At 31.5% G+C, this 26,839-nt stretch overlaps 2 protein-coding genes and 1 long non-coding RNA gene across 4 annotated transcripts; 1 reads left to right on the plus strand and 2 right to left on the minus strand.

The window, feature by feature from the left end:
* The first annotated feature begins 217 nt into the window (after positions 1-217).
* Positions 218-18,074, plus strand: LOC122538173. Its single transcript, XR_006308802.1, has 3 exons — positions 218-280; positions 6,094-6,099; positions 17,858-18,074. It is a non-coding gene; the product is annotated as an uncharacterized LOC122538173 (long non-coding RNA).
* On the minus strand, positions 12,242-15,214 carry LOC122538172. Of its 2 annotated transcripts, XM_043672015.1 has the most exons (3): positions 14,003-15,214; positions 13,418-13,484; positions 12,242-13,318 (listed from the first exon to the last, which is right to left on the minus strand). In XM_043672015.1, the coding sequence occupies exons 1-3, from the start codon at positions 14,265-14,267 to the stop codon at positions 13,021-13,023; spliced, it is 630 nt and encodes a 209-aa protein (XP_043527950.1). In that variant the 5' UTR covers positions 14,268-15,214; the 3' UTR covers positions 12,242-13,020. The 2 variants fall into 2 exon arrangements, with proteins under 2 accessions (XP_043527950.1, XP_043527949.1); XM_043672014.1 differs by having other exon boundaries at positions 12,242-13,484.
* A 2,976-nt stretch (positions 18,075-21,050) lies between the features above and the next one.
* LOC122538174 (fatty acyl-CoA reductase wat-like) lies at positions 21,051-23,046 on the minus strand. Its single transcript, XM_043672017.1, has 2 exons — positions 22,890-23,046; positions 21,051-21,248 (listed from the first exon to the last, which is right to left on the minus strand). The coding sequence occupies exons 1-2, from the start codon at positions 22,908-22,910 to the stop codon at positions 21,051-21,053; spliced, it is 219 nt and encodes a 72-aa protein (XP_043527952.1). The 5' UTR covers positions 22,911-23,046.
* Between the last annotated feature and the right edge of the window lie 3,793 nt (positions 23,047-26,839).

The following is a 26,839-nucleotide window of genomic DNA, read 5'->3' on the forward strand; positions in this document are numbered from 1 at the left end:
CTTAACACCATCAAACGCGACACTAAACTCTGTTTTCGCAACAGTCTAACACCTGCCGCATTAGTTTCCAAATTGATTACTTGCATGTTAAAGTCAGATATGAATTGAATGAAATAAATTCAAGTAGGCCAGAAGAAGCTATTACCTATTCAAATTGTTTCCAATTATCGAAAAAACGATGTACTCGATGTAGCAGTAACTAGGATGAAAATGGTAACAATGACACATTGACATAGTTAATATTGGTCTATATATCACAATATATATGTCATTTTATGGGGTATGAATTAATTTTGAAACTTGCCTAAATAAATCCTGCGACGAATAATTTTTGATCTGTTTCATTTCATCAGAACTGTCCGTATTTGCAATTTTGTAGTTTACATACATAAATATGCTGATTTCACTTTGGTAATGTCAGTAGTAGCGGTGTTAATTATACCGGTTATGGTAATGATAGTGAGAACGTGCAGTCAATATGAATGTGCAAAGGAGTAGCGTAGAGAACATGGTTTTATAATTCAGAGGAAACACGTTGCACTTACCGCCCATAACATTTCCGAAGCATATCTATTATTTTTCTTCGTTCTTTGGATACACTGGAAATAATCTTCAAAAATTTTATTAAAAATGATGCTTATTTAATGAACGTGTTTTGAAATGTTATATGTTTTTTTTTGCTTTAATTCTCTCGAAAGTGTCCAGAATTGGAGAAAGATAGAAAGAAAACAAATCCGTACGTTAAATATTAACTATCATTTAGGTAGATTCACGTTTTTTACGGACACAACAGATATTAAGCAAAGATTCCTTCCACCTGCTACATGCTGTAAAATTTAATTTACTTCAATATTTTTCTTGCAAATTATCTTTCGGAAGTGCGCAGTTTATAACATGTTACTGGCTGAATGATAATGTTTCGTTGAGTGGTACGGACTAAGATTGTAAGAAACTAAAATAACTAAGAAACTACAATTCTAAATAATATATTTATATTACTGACTTTAAAATTTTTTAATTCTTAATTCTTCTTAATTCTTAAAATTCTTTAATTCTTTTATGTGTTCTGAAAGAAACGTAATATTCGCCTTGAGCAGTTACGATCACAAGAAAAACAAAAAATTGTGAATACGATCAAAAATCAGGAAAATATAAATATGCAATGAAGTATGTTTTAATTGTATATATGCTTGTATATATTTATTGTTATCCTTGAATCTGTATTGGGTGTGCAAGTGAAACTGCAATGTCATACACATACACATTACTATGTCGAAGTATAGAGTGTATAATAAAAAAAGAAGTGTCATGACTATCATAGCGTAATCCCACATCTTTGAATCAGTGGAGATTTGCTAAAAGAAATGATCTTGATCATGAATTTGAAGAACAAATTTTTTTCCTGCAGTTCTGTATTCTATTCGTCAGGTGGAATGAAAATCTCACAGAAACCATGATTCAAAAATTAATCATTCTCTGACAAAATGGTATTAATTTTCCAACAATTTGTGAAGTTATTTTATTCATAACATTCTCTTTTATTATACGTCTCATTTAGTTGTCGTTATCAACTGTCGTTGTCGATTTAGAATTTAGTGCTGTTCATGGATAGTTCACACAACTGATTAGGTTGTCATCTTGTTAAGTCGTTGATACCTACTACATACAAATCAAACATCTGCTGTTGTATTATATAATGTTTACTTTCTGAAGTTAATTTTCACGTTTAAATTTTATTTTCCGTGAACAAATATGAATACTATTACATGAACAACTGAATTTAGATTATTGTCTAAAATTTTACCAGTTACACTCGGCGCGGTATGTTTCAAACAATGTATTTTCATTATTCTATCATTAACCACGATCCAACAATAAGACATTTTACTTCATTTATTTGATCTTGTTAATTATTTAGTTTAAAATGGATGTGCAGTGATGAACACTCATTAACGGTTAACTGAAGTATAAAATTATATTCTCGGAATGTACTTACAATTAGTATTTTTTTGAACTTTGCACGACACAGAAATAGTTTGCAAAAAATAATATGTATTATAAGATTTTATGAAATCTTATAGGTATTTTTATATATTTGCCAAGTTAAATAAGCGACTGTGCAAAATTCGTTTACAAAAATATAACTTAATTTAATTTATTATATTTTTTGTATTATTACTGGATTTCCTATTTCATTTTTCCTTCAGCGACACGTGCAAACAAATTCAAATTATTAATTATTTATTAATAAAATTTATTAATAAAAATTGATTTGAATGTGACGACGAGCATACTAAATGTCTTCGGAACAGAATTTATTTTTAAGATCAACTGCTTTTTTTAACAAAAAAATAAGAAGAAAATGGATTCTATTAACTTTCGAAAAGTATCTGTTTATTCTTTACTCTATCTTCTATTAACAATGATCTTCACATATTTAATTAATCAGTTACGACCTTATATTCGCGTTCAGTTATATTTATAGTGTTTCTTTTTCGTATGCGAAATATAACTTGGGAGATAGGTATTGTATAGCAATTCACTCGTCTGCTATTCATTCGACGAAAGATTATCGAATAAATGAGATCTGTGTGTACAGAGGCTAATACGAATAGTTATTCTACTTCATCAGAATTAACTAAATTCTACGCGAATGTTATTAAATTCGAGTTTTACTCTAGCAAAGTTATAATTTTGCTTGCAGTAGATGATATGACTGTCAAAAACTATCGATTTGCAGCATAAAACATAGTAATACCTAAAGCAATGGGATATACTTTTAGAATTCTAAATACAAATCAATAACATTTAACAATGTTTAAGTAGATGGAAAATTCATGTCTGCTAACTTAAAATATCGTCTTTCAATACCTCTCCAAGAATTCCGAATATAACGAAGATATAATTAAAGGAAGTGACGTGTGACTTTGGTCCAAAGTATCATTTCTGAAAACTGCAATTCTCAACAGTCTCATATTTTAGAAAGCTATGTATTAGGAAGACAACAAAGAATATCTGAGTCATTTGCTATTAGTTTTAAAGTCTTTATCATCGCAGTCAAGAAGGATCATATTGCTGCGCACCAACACTTACTCCCAAATTACTCCTAAATATGTGAAAGTGATACAACAGAAGACTACGCCATTACAGTCATTAATGAAAAATTAATGTTTCGCACACGTCAGCATGAAAATGCGTTTTAGATGTAACATCAATTATAATTCAGGTGACAATCATTTGGAGATCAACGTTAAGACAGCGAAAAGATAAAAATCTTGAAAATGTAGTGTACTATGGCATGACATTATTCAAATGTTAATTAATCGATTTTATTATTTTTCCCTCTCATCTTGCCGACCAAAATACGAGAGATCGATTTCAGTACAAAGAAATTTGTTGGATGACCAACCCGGACAGTATTGAATCTATGCAAATACTGACAATAAGCTAGCAACATTCCACATAAAAGTGGACTGTGAATAGTTAGTCATAAGGGCAAGATCCAATAGTTGGTCATCTATGCTCCTTCCCCATCCACTTCACGATGATAACTAAATATATATAAGGACATGCTTTAAAGACATTCCTACTCATAAAACATTCTAAATCATCATAGAGACATTCTATATCGCTAACAACATTAAACATTCTAAATCATTATAGAGAAATTCTATGTCGTTAAAAGCATTAGACATTCATCATATTCTAAGACATTCTAAATCATTGTATATCATTCTATTTCATACACGACCACGACTGTAAGGGAATAAACTTTTCTAAATTGTAAGCGTGTTGAGTCCATTACACGGAATCCAACAAATTCTTCTTCAAAGATATTTAGTGGTCTCTGATCTGTTCATCGTTTAAAAAACGAAATAGGTGTACAATGCGTTCTTATATCTTTGAAAAAAAGCGTTTAACTTCGATGAAAATAAATCAGTAGCTATAGGAATTGCCTGCCAAGTGAAAAAGTAGACTCGACTCAACTGTCTAACAGACAACAGCATGAATATTCTTTTACGTAAAAATGTTTTCAGATTTCTTCATATGTGTATTTTGTGTGAATGTTTCTTATATGTATTATCATAATGAAATAATTAATTTTCTATTTGCATTTATGAGGAAAAAGGAAAAGGAATATTCGGTCGTTCAGACCGTACACTGCACTGTAATATAAACAGCAGAGATTTTACCTGCCAAGCGATTTTTCTAATTATTGAGGTATCTTGTCATCAGACAAGGCAGTCTTCTTCTAAAGCAACAAGAATATACTATATATTTTAGTTTAAAAAGTTATAAAAATAAATTACTCTGTCAATGTCTTTCGATTGATTTCGCATTTTATTGAAGCGTTTAAGACAAAAATTGTATCATGAAACTAGACAAAATTCGAAAAAGTATTTAAAAAGTATATTAGTATCCAAGTACAAATTGTAATAAATTTATAAAATCTTTCACGAAGTGTTACTACTTGGAATGAGTACGAAACAGAGCATTTTAAATCACTATGTCCAAACGAGTATCCAACGAGTATCCAACTATTGATTCGGATTTAAGATTACGTTGAATGTTTGGATCGACGTACAAATATGAAAATTTTTTTTAAATAATGGACAGCATAAAATTGAAATATAGATCAAAACTGATGGAAAGTTTATTGCCTTTGCTGCTCAGAGTAACAAAGAGTGAATGTGCTATCACTGATTGACAAAATACTTTTAAAGATAATGTTTATACTAGCGATATGGACCGTTGCAGATGCTGGAAACCAGTCACTCATGATGAGGAAATCGATTGATTGAAAAGCTAATATGGCTCTCCTCCACGACGGAGGAAAAATTTATCAGCGGGATATAATTTTCTTATTTAGGATATACTTCTCGGACTAACATTAGATGACATGGGACATTTTATTTCTTTTCCCTTGTTTCTCTTTTAGTCTAACTTATATCTTTTAGTCTAACAGCTAAACAATCACAGTTATTCAAATTGTGAGCGAACGTTAACCAGGCGTGGGAACACTTCCTCGCCTATTTCGTAGAAGAGGCCACCCGAAGTTAAGGACCATGGGCCGATTCCGATGTCTGATGTTTATAACCGATGCATATAAACCGAGCTAGGGTATCCGGACGAGGGTTGGACCGAGAAGAGTTCTCGAACTAGAGCATGAAGCTAGGTGGCATTCCTTCTGCAGAACATCGCCGATATCGCACGTCCGAGCCAGTCGTCAATTTAACAATAAAATATACGTTGTCGAATTATCGGGAATTACCTTGTAAAATTATTGCCTACAAAATTTAATTCCTTCGAAGTACATTGAACTGCTCTTAGGAATCTCTGAAAGCGGAGATCTTTACTATGAATTATGATTAATATTACATCTGTTTCGGTATCATTTTTCTATTTACTTATTCTGTGTCCTGAGGATGTATGCAAAACGTTAATGTTTAATTAGTCATAGCAGCAGCATCGCCTGCTAATACGTTACTGTCATTTATTTCGAAGTTACGTGAGCATTTCTAAGTTCTGTGACCTCTCTTCCTTACTTAGGGAGCAGTTCAATTTGGTTCAAGCTGTTCAAGCGGTTCAACTGCTTAACAATAATAAACAGTAACAATAATAAATGAGTCAGATAGTCGATGTTATCTTTTAAACTGTATTTACATTTAAAGCTTAAAATATGAACCTCTATCGTTCGAGGATTTGACATAATAGTTATTCTCAATTTTTTTTTGTTCTATTCGAAATTGTTGGAGAGAGATGAGAAAGGATGATGCATTTAGTTTGCAAAATCATGAGCCTTGTATCTGTTTCACCATTATTATCGTTACCAATTTTTATTCTAAATTCTAGAAATGTATTTTTTTGTCTCAGATCTTACTATTTTTTTACGGCACAAGCATATACTTTAGCAGTGATATCGTTTACTGCAAACATGATTATGTCTTGATCTTTAACTAGATAAAATTCGGCTTTAATAGCATCCACGTAGGATTTAGTTTATTCAATTGTAGTCTCCGTCACAAACTGAGACAAAACACTTTAAACATAATTAAGCACCTTGACGTAACGGCACGAATTAATCGTGTAAAGATCAATGTTACAAGCGAGATAGAGGAGAGGAAAAAGCAGACACGTGTCAAATGTCATTAGAATTCATTTTTTCCTTATATTCTCTTTAGAAAATGCCGTTTCCATGCAAATATAATTCCGTTTCGAGATGATATTCCGAAATTTTTAATTTGCTCATCGTTACTTTCAAATTAATAATGTTACGACGTGATCTGCGTGAATTCAATGTTGCTTTCCACTCAGTCCGTTCAGTTCCTTACGAATATATATGAGAGTAAGGATAGTAGGTTGAATTTCGCATTTAAACTGGATTTCGACGATGCTATTGTGATCGAGTGATATATTTGGATGATAGTGGCGACAGTTGACGGATTGCGAGATTGAAAGGAATGCTGTGTTACGACGATTGATTGTCGGCGAGATTGTAGAAAAAGAACTGGCTTGGGCTACGTCGATCGGTTACTTGTTATAATGGTTGAAGCTGATTGGTAATTCTGAACAATGAATTCGTATCGATAAACTCTCATTTTTCGGTCATTTGTAGACCGAAAAATTTACCCAGGTAAATACGTCAACATGATCTTCGCAAGATCCCGAGACATTCGTAGAGATCCGAGAGATTCTTGACCTTCAATCGTAACCGTAATAAAATTCATGAAGTACGGTAATCATTTCTGACGGGTGTTAAGTGTCGATATTGTTTCTGTTTGAGACGTCTTCTGTACAAAGAAACCAAAAATTTTAATTGTTAGTGAAGATTGTCCGTCAAGGACTTCATAAGTTTATTATACTATTACGGCTTATTTAGTTAGAACTTCTTAGAAGTTGGGAAAAACGTTCCTGACGAAGATAAAGAAATTCCATTTTATTTCACGGGTGGGAAAACTTTTCCAAAGATTCCTTACAACGGAATATTTTACAGGGGCAACTTTTATACCGCGTAACAAATTAATCTGTTTATTTGTGAACAAATTATTTGAATTTGTTTACATACAAACAAATAAATAAATAATACAAATTTTCTTATTTTAAAATTGCTTCTCTCCGATTTTGATTGTTCATCAAGTATTTGAAGACAGTCTTTTATTAATTAAAAAGTAACTCACTTTCCACCATTGATAAAGCAAAATTTTCGTGAATTATAACTAATTTTTCTGAAATTAGAATTCTAGTAACCAACTTGGTATTCTATTCTGCTGCCACTATGGAAAGAAAAAGGTAATATAAAAAACATAACTCTGCTTGAAATTTCACATCTGACAGTTATTTTTCTGAATTTTTCGTATAAATGAGAAATGTCTACATTTCGGAAAATAAGAGTTTTCGCATCTACGTGACTATATGATCTTTTTTTTTCCCCCTTTAAAAGTAGTAGAATACGGAATTAAATTTTTACCACAGACAAATTCTACTTACTTATTATTTTCACTTGTTATTTTCATTCCGAACAATGAAGAATGAAATAAGATGTGATCATACGAAAGCAATTCTCATAAAGCACTTTCTTCACTAGTAAATTCTCTATACGGATGCTATGAATATGCATCGATTTGGTTGCATTACCCGACTTGCATTATCGCTACCACTACCACTTGAAATTCAAGATCAAGGTCAATTTTGCGACAGGTTCTTTACATGTTTTTCCATCAAAACGGAAATATAGAATTCATCTGATGGACAAATTTTTCTTTCCATCTTGTATATTACTTGTTCTAGCACTTGCATTTGTACGTTACAAATCCAGGCATAGTAATGAACATCGTAGCATATTTACTTACGTAACATATTTCATTAGATATTTATAATTCCGCTGTCTCAAACGATATGTATATATTTCATATACTTCCTTTAACGTTGGTCAAAGCAAATGTCAGTTTCTATTCAGGATGCATAGAAAAATGCATTTCATGTTCGTCGGTCAAATTTGTAATACAATGTAAAGGTAAGTTAGGATTTTTAGAATGTTAAAGAGTGAAAATGTGCCATTTTCTTTATTTTGCACGCAATAGCCAGAAATATGTTATAAATCCTGCATTTCCGAAAGACAATTTGGGAACCACGGTATATAACCTCAATCGTTCCACATCTGGATCCCATTTTACACAGCACATTTTTTACACGATCTACAGTTGCATACTTTCTTTTTACCAATTCTATTTATAGTTGTATGGTTCTGTCCATGTTCTTTCGTAATTGCTGAATAAAATGATACGAGTTAATTTTCAGTAAAATACAGTCGGAGATATGTGTCAATTAAAGCAAGTCGCACAAAATAACAAGACAGATGCTTTGAGTGATGATAATGTTACTCTTACAGAACCAAGAAAACGAATACATATGTCCATATGTAATAGACAACAACGATGAATGAAATACCTATGATGAATGAAATTCCTCCAAAATTATTAATTTTTTCATTTTCGCAAACATAAATCACTTTGTATGATTTCCATTTACATGGAAAGCATCACGTGTGAAACGTAGCGAACGAGTACCTCTTACTAACAATAAAATATAACGTTAGTTTTATTAGTAATATGTAGTGTTACGAACAATAAAAAGTAACCGATTTCCTTCTTTAATGTGAACTAATTTTTACATCGAGCTATGTTTTCAATTTTAAATAATATTGCGAATAGGAAATTCTATTATTTCCGTAATTTTATTCCATAAGTTTATGATTAATTATAAAATCTCAAAACAACGACCGCACTTCCAAGTTTCTTTAACATATAATGCTAATGCTAATAAACCTTTGGCACACATCAAATGCGTTGTATACTATTGATCGTTAACGTCGACAATCACAGATGAAATAATATCATTTTTTTGCTTTTGATTGGGATTTAAAACATTTCTTTCTTAGGTACAAAAATGTATACATACATATATGTTATATACATCGATTACATTTTATTAGGAAACGATTTCGCTAAACATTTTTTATCCTAGATATTTCTTGGCCTAGAACCCGCTATATGTACCAAAGAGTTTAATAGTAAGCTTTATGTTGACTTCAGTATACACATATACATATATCAACATTAACTTTCTTCAACTTTCAATTTACAGAATTAACCAATGTAGCTTCTGAACGATTAATTCATTATTGTTTACTGGTATACAGTAAAGGTATACCTATTACATGGCAGTAATTTTAAATTATGGTAATTACCAATTAATCTCAAGATATCAAAGTTTTATTTTGTTCCATATTAAAGATGCTAAGTATTATTTATCGTAACAATTAAGCTACTTAAGCAGAATCCATTTTTGGAAAATAAAATAAAGAATCCATTTTTGGAAAATGAATTAAATGGAAAAAAATAAATGAAAGGAAAAGATTTGAATAAAATGAATATATTATTATAATAAAGTTGATATGAAATGTGAAGATGAAACACTTAAAATGTACTTAGGAATATCTTTTACTTTTCTGTATTTACTTCTGTTTCAGATTATGTATATTTATGTCTATATGTATATTTCTGTGTGTGGACCTTTATCCAGGAATTAGAAGAATGGAATCACTATAATCCAGAAATTGGAAGAATGGAACAATTGACTAAAGATTATATTTTTATTTAGGAATTAGCAAAGGCTGTACTGTTTGTATGATCGAGTGTTGGTTCTGAATATTCAAAGATGTGTTTAACTTGACAGCACTATGGACTATAAACTTGTCTTATACAACCAACTGATGAATTTTACTTGTAAATGAGACGGCTTTACCTTGCGATTGATAAAATGTAAAAGTTCCTTAAGTAATGAAAACTTTCGAGATTCTGATTCGATGAAAAACTATAGAGATTCTTCTTCGTTGAAATTTGTAACGTTTCTGTACGACGTGAATGTTGTAACGATCCTGAGACGCATCCGCTCGCGAGCTTTCTTTTGAAACGACTAGTTCGATCTAGCCAACCAGATTTGAAAGACGTGCTGTTTAATTGCTCTATTGTACACCACCTAAAAACGGTGAAATTAAAGCATCGACAAAGTGATTGATACCAACCGTTTCTAGAGGGCACTAAACATAACAGCTTCGCGGATCAGTGACCGTTTTTACTTGCGTGATGCTTCTGAGACTTGATCTAGTAAATGTTAAGAGGAAATATTCAAAAGAATCTCCAACGGAAATATAAATTAGATCATGATTCAAAGCGCAAGAAATTTTAATATTCTCGCGCTAGCACATACATATGTTGAAGGTCAGAACATATATCACAAGCAGCAATGACACAGTATATAATAGAAAATTTGTAAGAAGGAATACGTAAAGAATTTTTAGTATGTTCGATAAAACAATTAAAAATTAATATATTTAATGCGTATTAAAAGCATAAAATATGGGAAAAATTAACTTGCAAATAACTCATTTTTACATAAGAAGTAGTAGTACTCGATGATACATTCGCCGTTTGGTTTAAGCTAATCGGTTTACAGAGAACATTGTTATACAATATGTAAAACTTGATATAAATAAAAGTTATTATACTGTACAGCACCTATAATTGTCCGCCTACTCAAACTTGTAGTATATATGATACGGCATTTAACGTGCTCAATACGAATAAATATTTTTTTGGCAAAAATGACAATCACTTACCGAAAATGCAAAATATTGTTAAAACGGAAAAAACAAATGGTAAGATCTTCAAATGGATCTCTGTTAAATTTTTTGCATTTACAACGCCATAAGTCTCAAATATCCCTACACATTTCTTTTGGCATATTCCTTGATTTAAAAATGTTCTTAGCTGAATGCTATGTTACTTTTATTCTTCACGTCTTATCTTTGGCCACAAAACGATCGTTATGGTTAGTAATTTTATAGACGCGTCAATTCTTTGAAAAAATATTATATGCTTTTCAAATATCAGTATGTATTTCCCTACCCTCAATGTGTGCTATAGCGAATATCAATATTTCATCGCATCAATTGGTGAACTTACCACATTGCAATCATTCATCCCATACACATTCAGCAATCGTTTTATATAATTCTTCTGACTAACGATTAATTTCTTCTTTTTATAATTCAACTCCATACCTAATACTTGCTTACCTGCCCCAAGATTCTTCAATTTCACGTATTCTATTAATTTATTTATACATTTTTCTTCAAAAAAATTTGTACTGCTAACTACCGTCATATCGTTTACATGCATCTCGCAGTATAAAAAATTGTTCTCTTCTCTTATATAGAATGGACAAGGCTCATGGACACATTGTTTCAATCCAATCTGCAAAAAAATATTAGTTACATATTTATTCCAACACCTACTTGCTTGCTTGAGCCCATAAATACTCTTTTTGAGTTTACAAACGTTTGTCCATTTTTTCTTTCGATACCATCAGGTATCTCCATGTACAATTCTTCATTCAATGTACCGTGTAAAAATGCAGTTCTCACAAAATTTTGATTTTCCTTTTATTTTCTGCACATATTTGAACATCAATCGTATCGTTTCCATCCTAATTGTTGGTGAGAATGTCTCCTCGTAATCAAATCCGGTCATTGGACACAATGCTACCCAACCCAATGCAACGAGTCGTGCTTTGTACTTTCGTTCCATTGTTTCAAAATTTTCTTTTACGTTAAAAATCCATTTGCATTTTATTACCTTTTTATTTTTGGGTCGATTCACCAAATCCCATACCTGATGTCTTCGCAACGATTCTAATTCACTCTTCATTGCTTCTCTCCATTTGTCCCATTCAGGTGACTGTTTTGCTTCTGTTATTGTAGTAGGGGTTTTTTCATCGACACTTCTCATTGCCCTCTGGTTTCTTATCCTCGTAGATCTTCTCACGTTTCATTCAAGTTTTCTTGTTCTTGTTTTCTTAGATACTTATTTACCTTATTTATCGCTTCCTTCGTTAGATTTTTTGTCTTCCTACTCTTCTACTTGTCGGTTCTTCTTGCTCTATATTTACTTCTTGATTTTCATTGTTTTCCTCTTCTCTAGTATCTTCATTGTTGAGAAATTCAATCCTCGCATCTTCATAGTCGCTATCTTCTTCTTCACTGATTCATTCGTCGTTGTCCAACTCAATTCTTAATTCTCTCTCTTCTCCAATTTCCTCTCCAGTAACTTCGTTATCGTCTTCATCGACATCCTCGACATCTAAACTTATGGCAATTGGTTATTCATTTTTATCATTATTACCTTCTCCGTAGCGTAGCAAGTCCGATCCATTCTTTTTTTTTTTTTTTTTTTTCATCAAATCTTACATCGCAGTCGCACTTTATGTGTTTTGTTTCTGGTATGTATATCCGATAAGTATTATTTTCGTTATATCCCATAAAGATACCTTTTATTGTTTTTATGTCGTTAAATTTCTTTTTATTCCCTCCTTTCTTTAGTAAATAGGGAATGCAACCAAATCGTCTCATGTGCTTTATGTTAGGTTGTTTCTCGTACCAGATCTCGTATGGTGTTTTTTCATGTACTCGCGATTTTACCTGATTTCGAATGTATATTGCTGTATTCGTTGCTTCTTCCCGAAACTTAAATTTCAATTCAGTTCAATTTAGAATCAGCCAAAATTGTTCTGCTCGTTTCAATGATCGTTTTATTCGCTCCTTCAGCAATTCCATTACATTCAGGAGTCATTGGAAGACTTAGCTCGTGTTTAATTTCTTTCGAATCAAACCAATTTTTCAAGTTTCTTCCGAGATATTCTCCACCGTTGTCTAACCTAATTCTCTTCAATCGTTGCTCCGTCTGATTATCTTTTAATATTATTATTCTTTTTAATTCTTCAGCTGCGTTACTTTTATCCTCTAGTAGCTGTATAAACATCATTCTCGAAAAAACATCGATTATACTTAGTATGTACTTTTTCTTACCATACGATGAGGGTTTGATTGGACCTATCAAGTCCGTATGCCACAGTTCCATAATACGCATTGTTCTCTTCGCATCATGTCGCGGATGTGACTTCTTAGATGCTTCCTTCCACGCATGATTCACATACCCTTTTCCACCTACTTTCCATACCTAAAGCCAGATTTTTTTTTCTCATTTCTTCTATGATGTCTTTATTTGCATGTTCTAATCGTTTGTGCCATATATCATCATTCGTTGACATTGCCGCAGTCTTCTCGTGATTTATGAATGTCCTTACATAATATGCATCTTGCTCTCTACCACTGTCATGAATTCCGTTCGACTTACTATACACTATCGCTCCGTACTTACTGAAATTTACATTATACCCATGATCAGTTATCTTCGCAACTGAAAGTAAATTCGAATTTAGCTCTGGCACACACAATACATTCTTCAATTTTACATTATTATTTCTAGAAGCTTGTCTCACAATGACATTACCAATTCCCTTCGAGGTTAATACCTTTCCTTTCTTGTCTGCCATACTAATTCGCCTTTTTTCTTGAACAAAATTATCACATATTAATTCATCGTAAGTCATGTGACTCGTAGACCCTGAATCTAACAGCCATACACGGTAATTATCACTGCATATGCATCACATACATGCATATCATTTTCATCCATTTCACGTATCTCATATAATTTGTCCCTTTTTGGAATTTCGCTTACTCTCAGCACCGCTTCTTCACGCGTGTTCAACGTGGATTCAATCCTTCCACAATGTTGTCTCGCATTTCGCCCGCGTGATCTACCCTGAAAATTTTCTCCTGGTCCTCTTCTCATTGGTGGAGCGTTTCTATTCCATTCACGACAATTCCCCGCAATGTGATTAAATCCCTGACAGTTTAAGCATTTTTTTCTTCCGTTACAATCAGCTGCCAAGTGCCCTTTGATGCCATAGTTGTAGCAATTACCATCAGTTCTAGCTCCCTCTTTTACTTTCCTCACTGCTTCGTATTTTTTGCTCGTTTTTTCTTTCTTCCTCTTTATTTTTCTGAATTCCTCCTGTTTTAACGCGAATCTTATATCACTCACTGATATATTCCTCTGTGATTCGAATACTCTCACGTTAGGATCATATTCTGATCGAATCCCTCGTAATATATACATTTTTAATTCATATTCCTCAACGTCTCTTCCAAGTTGCATACATTGGTTCTTTAAGGCTTCTGCCTTGTTTATAAAAGCATCAATTGTTTCGTCTTTCGCCATCTTGATATTCGAAGAAAGTTCATAAAGTGATCTTGTTTCAATTCTTCTGTTTCGGCAACCATATCTTGCATGATTTTTGACCATAATTTATCGGCACTATTTATGCTATTATACCTTAGTAATTGTGCCTTATTCATTGTATTAATCATAATGGTCCTAGTTGCGTAATTGTTATCATCCCACTCATCCCAATTTTTTAGCTTTTCTTCATAATTTGCCTCTTCTACAATTGGTTTTTCCAACGGTTTTACTCCAATCACTTTTTCCACAATCGTTTCGATCGTAGGATTCCTTCTATTTTTTCTTTCATACAAAGTAGTTTGAATCATCAAGCGGTTCAACGCTCGCGATATTCCACGCATCGACTATCTTTGTACCTTTTTCTTCATTTTCACGAATATTTTTTGAAAACGTTATTAGTAACCACGCTCTGCTACCATTTCTTAGTGGATCGATTAACAAACACACTGATTATTGATAGATTTAATATAAATTATGAAACACGTACAATGTTTAATTCTCATTGATTCATTCTCTATCTATTCACTCTTGTCTTCTCGTCTTTCATGCTTCGAGTTTTGGGATCTTTTCCATCACGACTGTTTCTCGTCACCATGCTCGCTCTCAATTGTTTACGCATACAACTCTCTCATTCGTTCTTTTTTCTACCATGAAATATATCAAACACTCAGATCACACCACACCACAATCATATGCACACTCGTCACACTCATCCCTCCATACAAACATTATGTATATTCACTCCACAATATATAACTATCTATGGTAACCACTATCACAAACATATGCATTAGAGTGATATTTTCTGTTCTACATGCGAAGACTGCTGGGACTAAAGCAGAAAGAGCAATAACTTTCTCTTGATACTTTGGCCGTTCGCTAGTCATCACAAAAAATACGCTACCGCTCTGGCTGTGTTACAATAAAGATCTTCTTCTGCCCTGTTTGCTCGATAATGCGATCGATCATCGTAGGGAGATTGTATATTCCGATTTCATGCCAACTGTACAAACGGATTAGTTACTGTCAAAATAAATTTGGGGATAAATCTTGATAAAGAACTATTCCGACCGTACATCCAAAATTCTGGGTCTGAAGTGGTCAGGTTCAAATGCTTCCGCTAGTATCTGTTGCCGCGTACATTGCCCAGCCATACGTCGTATCCCTGGTCTGCTAATATATAGCCTAAAATTTGAGAGAAATAATTGATCAATTATTCTGCGGCTTTTTTTTTATCGAAATCAGCAGTGTCAATTTAAAAAGAAAAGTAGCGGAGGAATTTAACAAAATGAGATTATATTTAACAAGAGCAATGAAGGGATATAACATATATTCCAGAATAAAAAATTGATAAGAAAGCACCAAATTAATAATTAATGTTAATAATTAATATTATGCAGAGACGAATACCAATTTTAAACATTCTTTTGTCCAACATCTTTCAAGAAAGAAAATGGACACGTCGTTTATTTTGGCAATATCTAAATCAACTTCCGGACCTCCCGCCACGTAACAGAGCATTCTGGAAGTCCATGAAGAAGTAATACAGGCGTTTTATTCACAGACACAGGCCATTTCTTTTATCCTGCGGTTCTATCCAGTTGCAAGATGTACATCTTGTGTGACAACTTTGTAAGTTTCGGCTATGTATCCCGCTCTTACTAAAAAAATGCTTCCATTCATTTCAGTATGCATTCATCTCGCATTCATTTCGTATTAACTTCAACTACGAATTATATGAATACTTCCATGTCACGTGACATATGTATACGTATGCGTGGCTTCAGTTAGTCCAAGAATAAAAATAAATACATAGAAATATATAAAATTAATTAAATTAATTAAAATTTTAAAATAACTATTATGTCATAAAAGATTTCTATAATAATAGTTTCAATAATTTCTATGTAAATAATGTTTTTTATAACTATCGTTTCAAAAATTAAAAATAAAATCTGACTAGGGATAGCGAAAAAGTGAACATAATTACCAATAAAATTTACTTACAGAGATTAAAACTTCATTTGTTTCACTTTGCCTTAAATTTGTATGATGACTATTAACAACACGCAACACAAAATAAATTTTTTGATCATTATCTCGTGGGTGATTCGCGTTTAACTAACTACAAGTTATTTCGTATTCTTTTCGTTGCGTCTTACTCGTGGATGTACAAGCCATCGAGTGTGGCATCTGAGTATTCAAAAATGTGTTTATCTGCGCAATAATGAACAGCGAAGCTGTCTTATCTAACCGATAATGATGAATTTTACTTGTAAACGAGACTACATTACTTCGCGAAAAACTACGTAAATTTTCTACGTGTTAATTACTCGTTGAAATTATAGAAAATTTTTCTTCGTTGAAAATTGTAACGTTTTTTTTCGTCGCGAAAATTGTAAAGATTCCGATTCATTGAAGATATTATAATGTTTGTTCGAGAAAAATTGCAGCGTTTCTGCTGCAGCCGCCCGCGAGCCTGTTATATTATAACAAACTAGTTCGCTCGAATCAGTCAGATTCAAAGGATGACACGTTTAATTGCTCTACTGCAGTTCATGATAAAATAAAAATAATTAAATAAATCATCGATAAAACGGTCGATACCAGCCGTTTCTAGAGGACAAGAAATATGACAGACAAGCGACCGCCTTGACCTACGCAATGCCACTGAGCTCTGATATAAAATGTCCAACGGAAATGTAAATTATGTCATGATTCAGAGCGCAAGAACGTTCAACATTCTCATGCCGACACTTATATAAGCTTATCGCGTAGGACAGAGAAAACATTAACATAGCAGTATGCATATATTTTTGCTTCTTCTTGATATGATCCACAAAATTAAAAAGAAAATCGATGTATTTTCGACATATAAGTCGGTATTATTTTATAGAGAATAATCAGATAAATCCGTGAATTCGAAATTATATAATATCAATTTGCACAAAATAGTGACATCGGAGATGCCTTGAACGAATCAAGTAGTGGCACAGTAATGTTGTTCCGAACCAAGAAGAATTCTTTGTATAAAGGACAGAAATTATTAGCTTATCGTTCATTTCTCTAAAGAATATTAATTTCTTTTACTTCCATGAACATGAACATTTTTGTACGAATTCTTTTGCAAAAAGAGCTTCTATTGTAAAATGTAGGTATTTGGCATACGTACAATAATAAAAAATTCAAATAATAACAATGTTAGTAAGAAGTTACTCAATATTTCCATTAGTATTCCAAAAGATCTTTCTAATAGAGAACATTGAGTAATTTTATGAACAAGTTATCATAGAAATGAATTTCTCATTTAATGAATAAGGAGATTTGTTTCTTTTGTTTGGGGACCTTCAACACAATTCAATAAAAGTATAAGCGCCCAAAGTTGAAATCGAATGTTTCAATGTTGCAGGAATGCACTACTAAGTTATGTTATTCGATTCTGTATTTATATTCCAATGATATTGCAGAAAAATTATTGCTGTCTATTATTTCATAGTCTATTCTGTACAAAAAAATTTTGTCTATAATGTTTCAACAACAATGATATTCAACACCATCAAAATTATGTCGTTTACCACAAAAATAAAAAGTAAAAGACTCGTATTCTTCACTTTCCAATATTCCGATTCAAGATTTTATTTACAAGATTAAAGTTACTGCGGCTGAAGATCTTACAACATAAATACAATGAACATAAAAATTGAGGAAAGCAATGTCAGTGAAAAACTGAATAAGGCGAATTCCATAGAAAAATTCTACGCCAATACTGAAATCTTGGTGAGACGGGTTTCATAGGCAAAAGAATTTGGAGAAACTGAGGCGTGTGTGTTCAAGCATCGTCGCCATCTTTATCCTTATTCGAAGAAAAACCAAATGATAGAACAACGATTTCAGAGGCTCATAGATGATCCCATAAATAGTGCAGTTCCTTGCACAATTGGATTATGAGTGCAATACTTGTTGTATTTATATTAGTAGCCACGTTCAACGGTTCGTTCAATTTCACAGTGGCCGCGATATGAAACACTAGGTTCACATTCTCCATCAACTAATTTCTCCTGAAGAAGGATGTAAGTCTGGCAGGCTCACGTCATTCACGGGATGAACTTTGCTCAAAACCGAAAGATACTCCGATGCTGTCATAAATCTGAAGATGAAAGGAAAGAATAAGATTTACATATTTTGAAAAGGTACTGTTATAATATTGCACATGTATGTATATAGTGTTCGCATTTTTCATATTCACGTATTATGTCAAATGTAATACAAATTAGAAAAATCTTATTCAATTCAGTTCCTTCTATTTATCTTAATTAATTTATTTTGCCATTCTATTTATTTCTACTTCATTTTTCAAGGATGAAGTTTAAAGCTAATTTTACTCTCACCTCTGAAATATTATTTTTCTATTCTGGTTTAAAATAAATTATATTTCTATTTCTGTTAAAGTAAATAATATTTTAAAATCTCTAATAAGAAATAAAAATATAACTTTAAAATTGCAAGATTGGTTAGCATGGTATTAAATTGTAACTTTAGGTACTACTACTAATTTATACAATATCATCCTATATACTCTATACTAATAACGAAATAAAACAATGAGTCTCTCAAAAAGTACATTAATTATCTCCATAAGTTGAAAAGTGTTAAAAACTGATGTTGCACTATCACCTTTGAAATTAATGTGTAGTTATTAATGTCTTTGGTGTACGGCTGCATAGTGCTATCCTGTAACCAAAATCAAATGAAATGTAAAATACCTTGGTCTGATACATGTTTATAATAGAGTTAATGTACATAACATGTTCGTAATTTGAGAAAAATATAAAGTTTAAAGTTTTATAGCTCAAATCAATATTATACTATTAATTCAACTATGATAGTCGATGATTATTATTATTATATATCGTACCAAAATAATTATACACTACATGAGCCCATAAAAGACTGTTTTTTTTTAGATTTAAATGGATTTTGGAATAAAATCATGAAATTAAAGGAAAACGAAGTTGTACAATTTGTTTTCTAAAAGATTCAAATAAAAAAAACAGGGACAATATTATTTACGAACTGGATCATCTATAAGCATTCTAATGGTTCTTCTATTATTTGGTTTTTCTACGGATGAAGTAGGACAAAAATGGTTGCGATGCGTGGACATACACGTAACAATTTCTTCAGGACGTCTTTTCCTGCAAAACTCGTTGGTCACCAAGATCTCAGTATTGGCATAAAACCCCTCAATGAAATTCGTGTTATTCAATACTTTATTAACATTATTTTCGTTAATTTTTACTTTCATTATATCCATTGTGTAGGATCCTTAATCGCAGTAACTGTAAATGAATAAAGAATGTGTAATACAAGCTTGTTTACTGTAGATTATAATATAAACGACGTAACTTTGTCCACTTTGAAACTTTGTCCAAAATAAAGTTATGTTTTGTTGAAAGCAAAAATTATTTAAAAGAGGCTATAATATTACAGCAACAATTTTTGTATAAGATTATTCATAAATAGATGAACGCATGTCACAATGGATGCTCAAAGTAGTTATTGAATTACTGAAATATTGAAATGTTCGAATCAAGCTTATGCCCTTATTGAATTCTGTTGTATCTCGCCAAATAAAGGAAATGAACCTACTTTCTTATTAAATGAAATTTGAAATTCACAATAATTTATTCCAAAAATGTTGATATAGTTCAATTCCTTCCATTGGAGAAAAATTTGTTGATATTAATAGAAAGAGATAAGATAAATAATTTTTTACTAGCATTGTTATTTAATAATATTTTGCTATATTTTACATCGTATGATAAATGCCTATTTCACAATGTATACTGTCCGTGTACTTGCCGACGATTCTCTCCATGATGTACAAATTAAACTCGAACAAGCATCATAAATATCCAGGAATCGACATCTCGTATTTATGGCTTATTAAACGGTTATTTCAGTCTTTTAACTGAACAATCCAATCTCGCAATCATGCCATTTTTTAGCAAAAAATTAACGACAAGGACTAATAACGAAAAGGCTTTGGAAACCAGCAAACGCCGATAGTTAAAATTTTATATTTGAAATTCTCTCGTCCTAACATTCATATTTTATACCGAACGACCATTGGTTACGAAATTACCAAACAACCAATCATTTGGATATTGTTGAATAAATAAAATGTGGTGAATTCTAAAACATATCAAAATATATTAAATGAGTTAATCAATCTCTTGAAAGAAATCATCAGTTTAAACATATTAAATAAATTTGGGATATTATATTATAAGAAACAATTAATTATTCTTGTTCGAATTAATATATTAATATATAGTTATCTAGTAAAATACCTGTAACTCCATAAGTATTGTCCAGCCATCTAGGGCACGGATTTTCTATCGAGACACTAATTCTGCTTGGCCGCACTATACCAATAGGCAAACTATGTACTAATGCTGGACACAATTTGCTTTGCCATTTTGTAAAATGTGTACGTGTTTGCATAAATTTTTAAAATTTTTTCTACAAATAGATCGATCTATGTTTTATCTCCCTTTTCACATATATCAATCATTACAAAAAGTTTTGAACTTGAACTGCAATAATCGTTAGTAACAAGTGAACGTATCAGTCGCGCTGCAATCATTACTAATTTTATGTTACAGACTTTTATGCATAAACGAAAGATTTGAAGAATAATTTGTAATATATTCTTACGTGCAAACTTCTTCCTCGATCTCTGGCAAATGTGCATTACATAAGCTGTGCTAACGTGGATAATGCTGATTACATGCTTTAGTTCCTTGCACAATTGGATTATGCGTGTAATACCTGCTGTATTTATTATACTATGTTAACAGCCAGGTTTAATGATTCGTTGATTTTCACAGTGGCCGCGATATGAATCACTATGTTCACATTTTCTATCAACATAATTCTCTCTTCTGGGGAAAGTCTTAAATCTGGCATGCTCATCTGTCCCTTTACGGGATGAATCCTATTCAAAACTGAGGGATGCTTTACTCTGACGCTGTCACAAATCTAAATATAAAAGGAGAGATTAAGATATATTTTCAAAAGCTTGTTACAAATACATATATGTGCACATATAAAATTCGCATGTTTCATATTCACGTATCACATCAAATATAATATAAACTAGAGAAATCTTATTCAATTCAGTTCCTTCTATTTATGTTAATTAATTTATTTTGTCATTCTATTTATTTTTACTTCATTTATCATAGAAGAATGTTTCAAGCTAATTTTTTTTAACTCTCACCTTTGAAATATTATTTTTCTATTCTGGTTTAAAGTAAAATATATTTTAGCTTCAGTTAAAATAAATAATATTTCAAAATTTTTAGTATGAAATAAAAATATAATTTTTCTATCACGAAATAAGTGTGATACTAAATTTTAACTTTAAATACTATTACCACTTTGTATAATATTTTTCTATATGTTGAGCAACAACGAAATTAAACAGTGATCTCCTCAGGAACTATTATACATCGGTTAACTCTCTAAGTTGAAAAGTGGAAAAAATTGATGTTGCATTATCACTTTTGAAGTTAATGTATAGTTAATGTATATAATTATTAATATCTTTGTTACACGGATGTATAGTGCTATTCTCCAACCAAAATCAAATTAAATGTAAAATATCATGGCCTAATATATGTTTATAATAAAGTTATCGTACATAACATGTTCTTAGTTTAAGATAAATATAAAGTTTAAAGTTTTAAAGCTCAATCAAAATTATATTATTCAACTATGGATTGTTGATGGTTGGTTATAAATATCCATTTAATGTCTGTGTATATTATTCGACGATCGTACCAAAATCATTATTACACACTAAATGAACCCATGAAAATACGATTGTTTTTTGAGATTTAAATGGACTTGGAAATGAAATTATGACATTAATGAAAAATGAAGTTGTTCAATTTGTTTTCTGAAAGATTAAAGTACAAAAAGCAGTGACAATATTATTTACGAATTGGATCATGAATCGTTCTTCTATCGTTTGGTTTTCCTTCGGACGGAATAGAACAAAAATGATTGCAATGCTTGTACACACACGCAATAATTTCTTCAAGACGCATTTTCCTACAAAACCCCTTGTTCCGGTCACCAAGATTCCCGTGTTGGCGTATTCCATTCCCTCAATGGAATTCGCCTTATTCAACATTTTATTAAAATTATTTTCGTTAATTCTTATATTCATTATATCCAAGTTATAGGATCTTTAATCGCAATAATTGTAATTGAATAAAAAATGTGTAATATAAACTAGATTACTTTAGATTTTTGTATAATGTGAACAACGTAACTTCGTGCACTTTGAAACTTTGTCCAAAATAAAGATATGTTTTGTTGAAAACAAAAATTATTCAAAAGAGACAATCATATTACAACAATAATTTTTTTGTTAGGTTGTTCATAAATAAATGAGGGCATGTCACAATTGAAATGTTCGATTCAAGGTTATGTCCTGAAGAGTTTGGTGATGATAGTGAAATGATGAATGAATCTAGGAACGGAAGGATTTGGGTAAGTGAGAAAGGTGAAAATAGTGCGTTTTGTCTCAGGATCGCTGCCAGACTCACAGTGAGGCTGATGGCAGCGACCTCTTACCCCTTACCCCAGACACATATTGTTGTAACTACTCACTAGGCTGGACCGCCAACCCATCCTAGCAGGTTTACCGCACTCTGCTTAAAACATCAAAGATCGTTGGGACTTTAGGCGACGTTAGGCGCACAGCCACTTGCGGCTTATGCTAGTCGTTGTTCGACTCTCGTATTTGACGGATCATAGGCCGCTACATGTCCTTATTGAATTCCGCTGTATCTTGCCATTCAAAAAAAGAGAATTTACTTTCTCATTAAATGAAATTTCATGTTCACAATAATTTATTTCTAAAATTGTTAACGTAGTTCATTTCTCTCCATTCGAGAAAAATTTGTTGATATTAATAGAAAGAGATAAGACAAATAATTTTTTACTAACATTGTTATTTAATAATATTTTCCTATATTTTGTATCGTACGATAAATGCCTGTTTTATAACCTATGCTTTCTGTGTAAAAAGAAATCGTGCAAAGAAATGTTCGTATATGTAGAAATGAAAAAAGAAAAATTCATACTTTTGTAAGAAATCAACATTTTATCTAGCGTTGCTTTCCATTACATAACGAAATCGTTTTGTTACTGGAATAATACAATTATCATTAATCGAAGAACTTTTATATTATTATTCTGTTCGAATTGCGTTACCTGGTACATATTTCCAACCCTGTTTTAATATATTTTACTTTTTAACTATATCACCTTACCGTGCATTTATAGAAAAATGGATAAAGGAGTAACTGTGAAAAAAATCGGTGTATCTGTGAGTCATATAACAAAAATATCGTGTCAAATGAGACGGAGGTCTATATTTCATACAAAAAATACGAAATACAAGCAACATACAATTCTTAAAATTTACACGAGACAATTGTTAACAATCAATCTCATATACATCAATCATTACGTAATTCAATCTATTCATCTGTATTAATAAACTGTAAATATTTATGCATTTATGATACATTTGAAAATTGCACAAAATACACGAAAATATATACAAAGTATTCAAGTACTAGTTGTAACATTTAATGACAGAAGATTATAGTCTAAACTTCTGGCTAGATTTTATTATTTTTAATTATCGTTGCAAAGATATGAATTTACTTAAAAATTCGCAGCCTAATGATTAAAGTTGAAGATGCTTAAATTCAGCTCCTCTCTACACACCTCGTAATTAAATAACAATTACTTAGCCCTGCTTATTTATGTCTAAATTTAGGGAAAGTTAGGAACAGGCGTATTTGTACACTACAGCAACAACGTTTGTTATCACAAGAAAAGGAGCGCACTTTCGCATTTGTCGTTTCGTATTCACAAATTTCATAGTATTGACATCATTGTGAACATAGAAGTTGAGTCGAATGTGCTAACAAAGCTTTTCCATATTGTTTCATACAACGTTGTTCATTCTATATTATCAAAGAGAAAAGTGACCATACTTTGACACAGCATTCTACTGCTAGTAAGGAAAAAAAAAAAAAAAAGAAAATACAAAAATCTCAGTTCTGCTTAAAATTCTGCATTTGACAATTATTTTATATACTAAATTCTTCATGTAAACAAAAAGTATCTGTATCTTAGGAAGGAAGAATTTTCGTACCTATGTGACATTTCTTAGGAACATGATTTCTTAGAAATACGATATCAAAGAATCTATGATTTTTGCTTACCTGCTATTTCTACTATATTCAAAAAACCAAGAAAAAAGACATGCTCTCACGATAAGTTCTTCTAACGCGTTTCCTCGACTACTGTTCATATTCTCTATGCTGCTCTTTTAAACATTTATATTGACATTAAGATTACCATTACCAATATCTACTATACTACAGTATCATTATCACCACCATTTGGTAGTTAACATTACCAAGATAGTAATCAGCATATATACATATGTTACAGGTACAGATATAAATATCATTTTACTGAGACGAAACAGATAAAGAATTGCTGAATCATAGGATTCATTTAGGCAAATTTAAGAATACCTCGTATTCCATATATTTATATATATAGTGGTATCGTATTTATATATATAGTGGTATCGTATTTATATATATAGTGGTATGGTATGATAACGTCATTGGTAGATAGGTTATTCGATCTTTGTACTTAGAAACAATATGCCCTTGAACTTGTCTGATTTATTTCATATTTGATTTTAATATACAAATAAATTTCGTTTGACAATTAAAGTTGCGAACACCGAATGTAATTGCGTTCAACGGTGTGAAGTTGTATTGGGAACAATCATGTACTGCTAAGTCCGAAGATGTAAATAAGTGGTGAAAGATAAATTTCACAACTGACTAGTGGTCAGTTACTAATTCTAAACGATGTTGCGGAGAAAGAATAACTTGGACTCCATATGTTATTTGACTGTAACAAGCAGGTATACGTAAATTGCATGAGATGATATAAAATTATTTGATCTTGAAATCGATTTATCGACTCTTTCGTGTTCTCTGATTGATTTTGATCTGCACAGAACGGGCGTTGGTTAATTATTCAATCACAATCTGTATTTCAATATGCTCATTTTTACTTTTACTGCACGAATAAGACGATAACAGACGTTTAGTTTTTTCACAACAATCATATTCTTCTAGGTATGGAACGATTGAACGTATTCCATGTTTCCACATGATTCCAAGTTTTCAGTTTTCATTGTGTTCGTGTTTCAAGTTTTACCGATGATGACTTCATACGTTATTTTATGTATTCCAAATGAAACGTTGTATAAGCCTTGATCAATTACGATCACAAGAAAAATAAAAAATCGATCAAAAATTACGGAATTATAAACATGCAATGAAATATGTTACACAAGTATATATGCTGTGATAGTCATTATTATCGTTGAGTCTGTATTGGATGTGCAAGTAAAAGTATAAGGACATATACATCTACATTACTATGTGCAAGTTTAAAGTGTATAAAAAAAAAAGTGTCATTACTGTCATGACGTAATCCCACATCTTTGAATCAGTGGAGATTTCTCTTTAAAAAAATGACTTTGATCATGAATTTGGAGAACAAATTATTTTGCTGCAGCATCATATACTATTCGTCACGTGGAATAAAAATCTCACAGATACCATGAATCAAGAGTTAACAAAGTTCCTAGCAAGATGCTGTTAAATTTCCAATAATTTGTGTAATTATTCTATTTATAGCTTTCCATTCTTTTATACGCTGTGTTATCAATTGTCGTTGACGATCTAGTTTTGCTCATGAACAGTTCATACAACTCACTTGAAACGTCTTAGTTAATCATTGATGTCAGTTTATAAATCAAGCATCTGCTGTTGTATTATAGAATGTTTTCCTATTGAAGTTAATTTTTCTGTTAAATTTTATTTCCCGCAAATAAATATGAATACTATTTCATGAACAATCGAATTTAGATTTCTGTTTACAATTTTACCAGTTACATTACACTGGGCGCGGTATGTTTTACACAATATCTTTTCAATATCCATTAACAACCTTTATTCATTAGATATTTATTTAAATGAACTTTAAGGTGTGAAACATGTACATATACAAGAAAAAACAATTGTATCGTATTAACCAATTGTTTTCTCGTTCTTCAAATGTCTACAAACGACCACTCAATAATCAGACTGAAATAAAATAATCAGAATGAAACAAAATTATTGGTGGCTAAGAGAGCTGTGACTGCCAGGAGACACGAATTTCTTCCGTGATCTGAACAAGTCCTGAAACTATTTCGGGGATAAAAGTATCGGGATTTCCGAAAATTTTGGAAAGTCAAAAGTTGACACTCGTTCAGAATTGGTTTAGGACTCGTATTCAACGACACTGTTTACTTTTGACTACAGTTTCGAATTTCTATTGTGAAATAACTTTATCTTCTTTAGATTTTAAACCACTAATTGTAAGTATAATACTAGACAAATACTATTCAGATTTCGTATACTAATTCAACTGAATATACAGTAACACGCGTGGAAGTGTTTTCTTTA

This window comes from Frieseomelitta varia, unplaced genomic scaffold (genome assembly GCF_011392965.1).
Source record: "Frieseomelitta varia isolate USP_RPSP 00005682 unplaced genomic scaffold, Fvar_1.2 scaffold_968, whole genome shotgun sequence".
Classification (NCBI taxonomy): Eukaryota; Metazoa; Arthropoda; class Insecta; order Hymenoptera; family Apidae; genus Frieseomelitta; species Frieseomelitta varia.

Excerpts from the sequence above, each read along its gene's own strand:
- LOC122538172 (XM_043672014.1), bottom strand. The coding sequence starts at position 14,267 with ATGGTCAAAAATCATGCAAGATATGGTTGCCGAAACAGAAGAATTGAA. Across the intron at positions 13,485-14,002 it reads ACAGAGGAATATATCAGTGA|ATAATTTTGTTCAAGAAAAA; the intron begins GTGATATAAGAT and ends AATTAATATGTG.
- LOC122538174 (XM_043672017.1), bottom strand. The coding sequence starts at position 22,910 with ATGGGTTGGCGGTCCAGCCTA. Across the intron at positions 21,249-22,889 it reads TGGGTTGGCGGTCCAGCCTA|ATTTGTGACAGCGTCAGAGT; the intron begins GTGAGTAGTTAC and ends TTTTATATTTAG.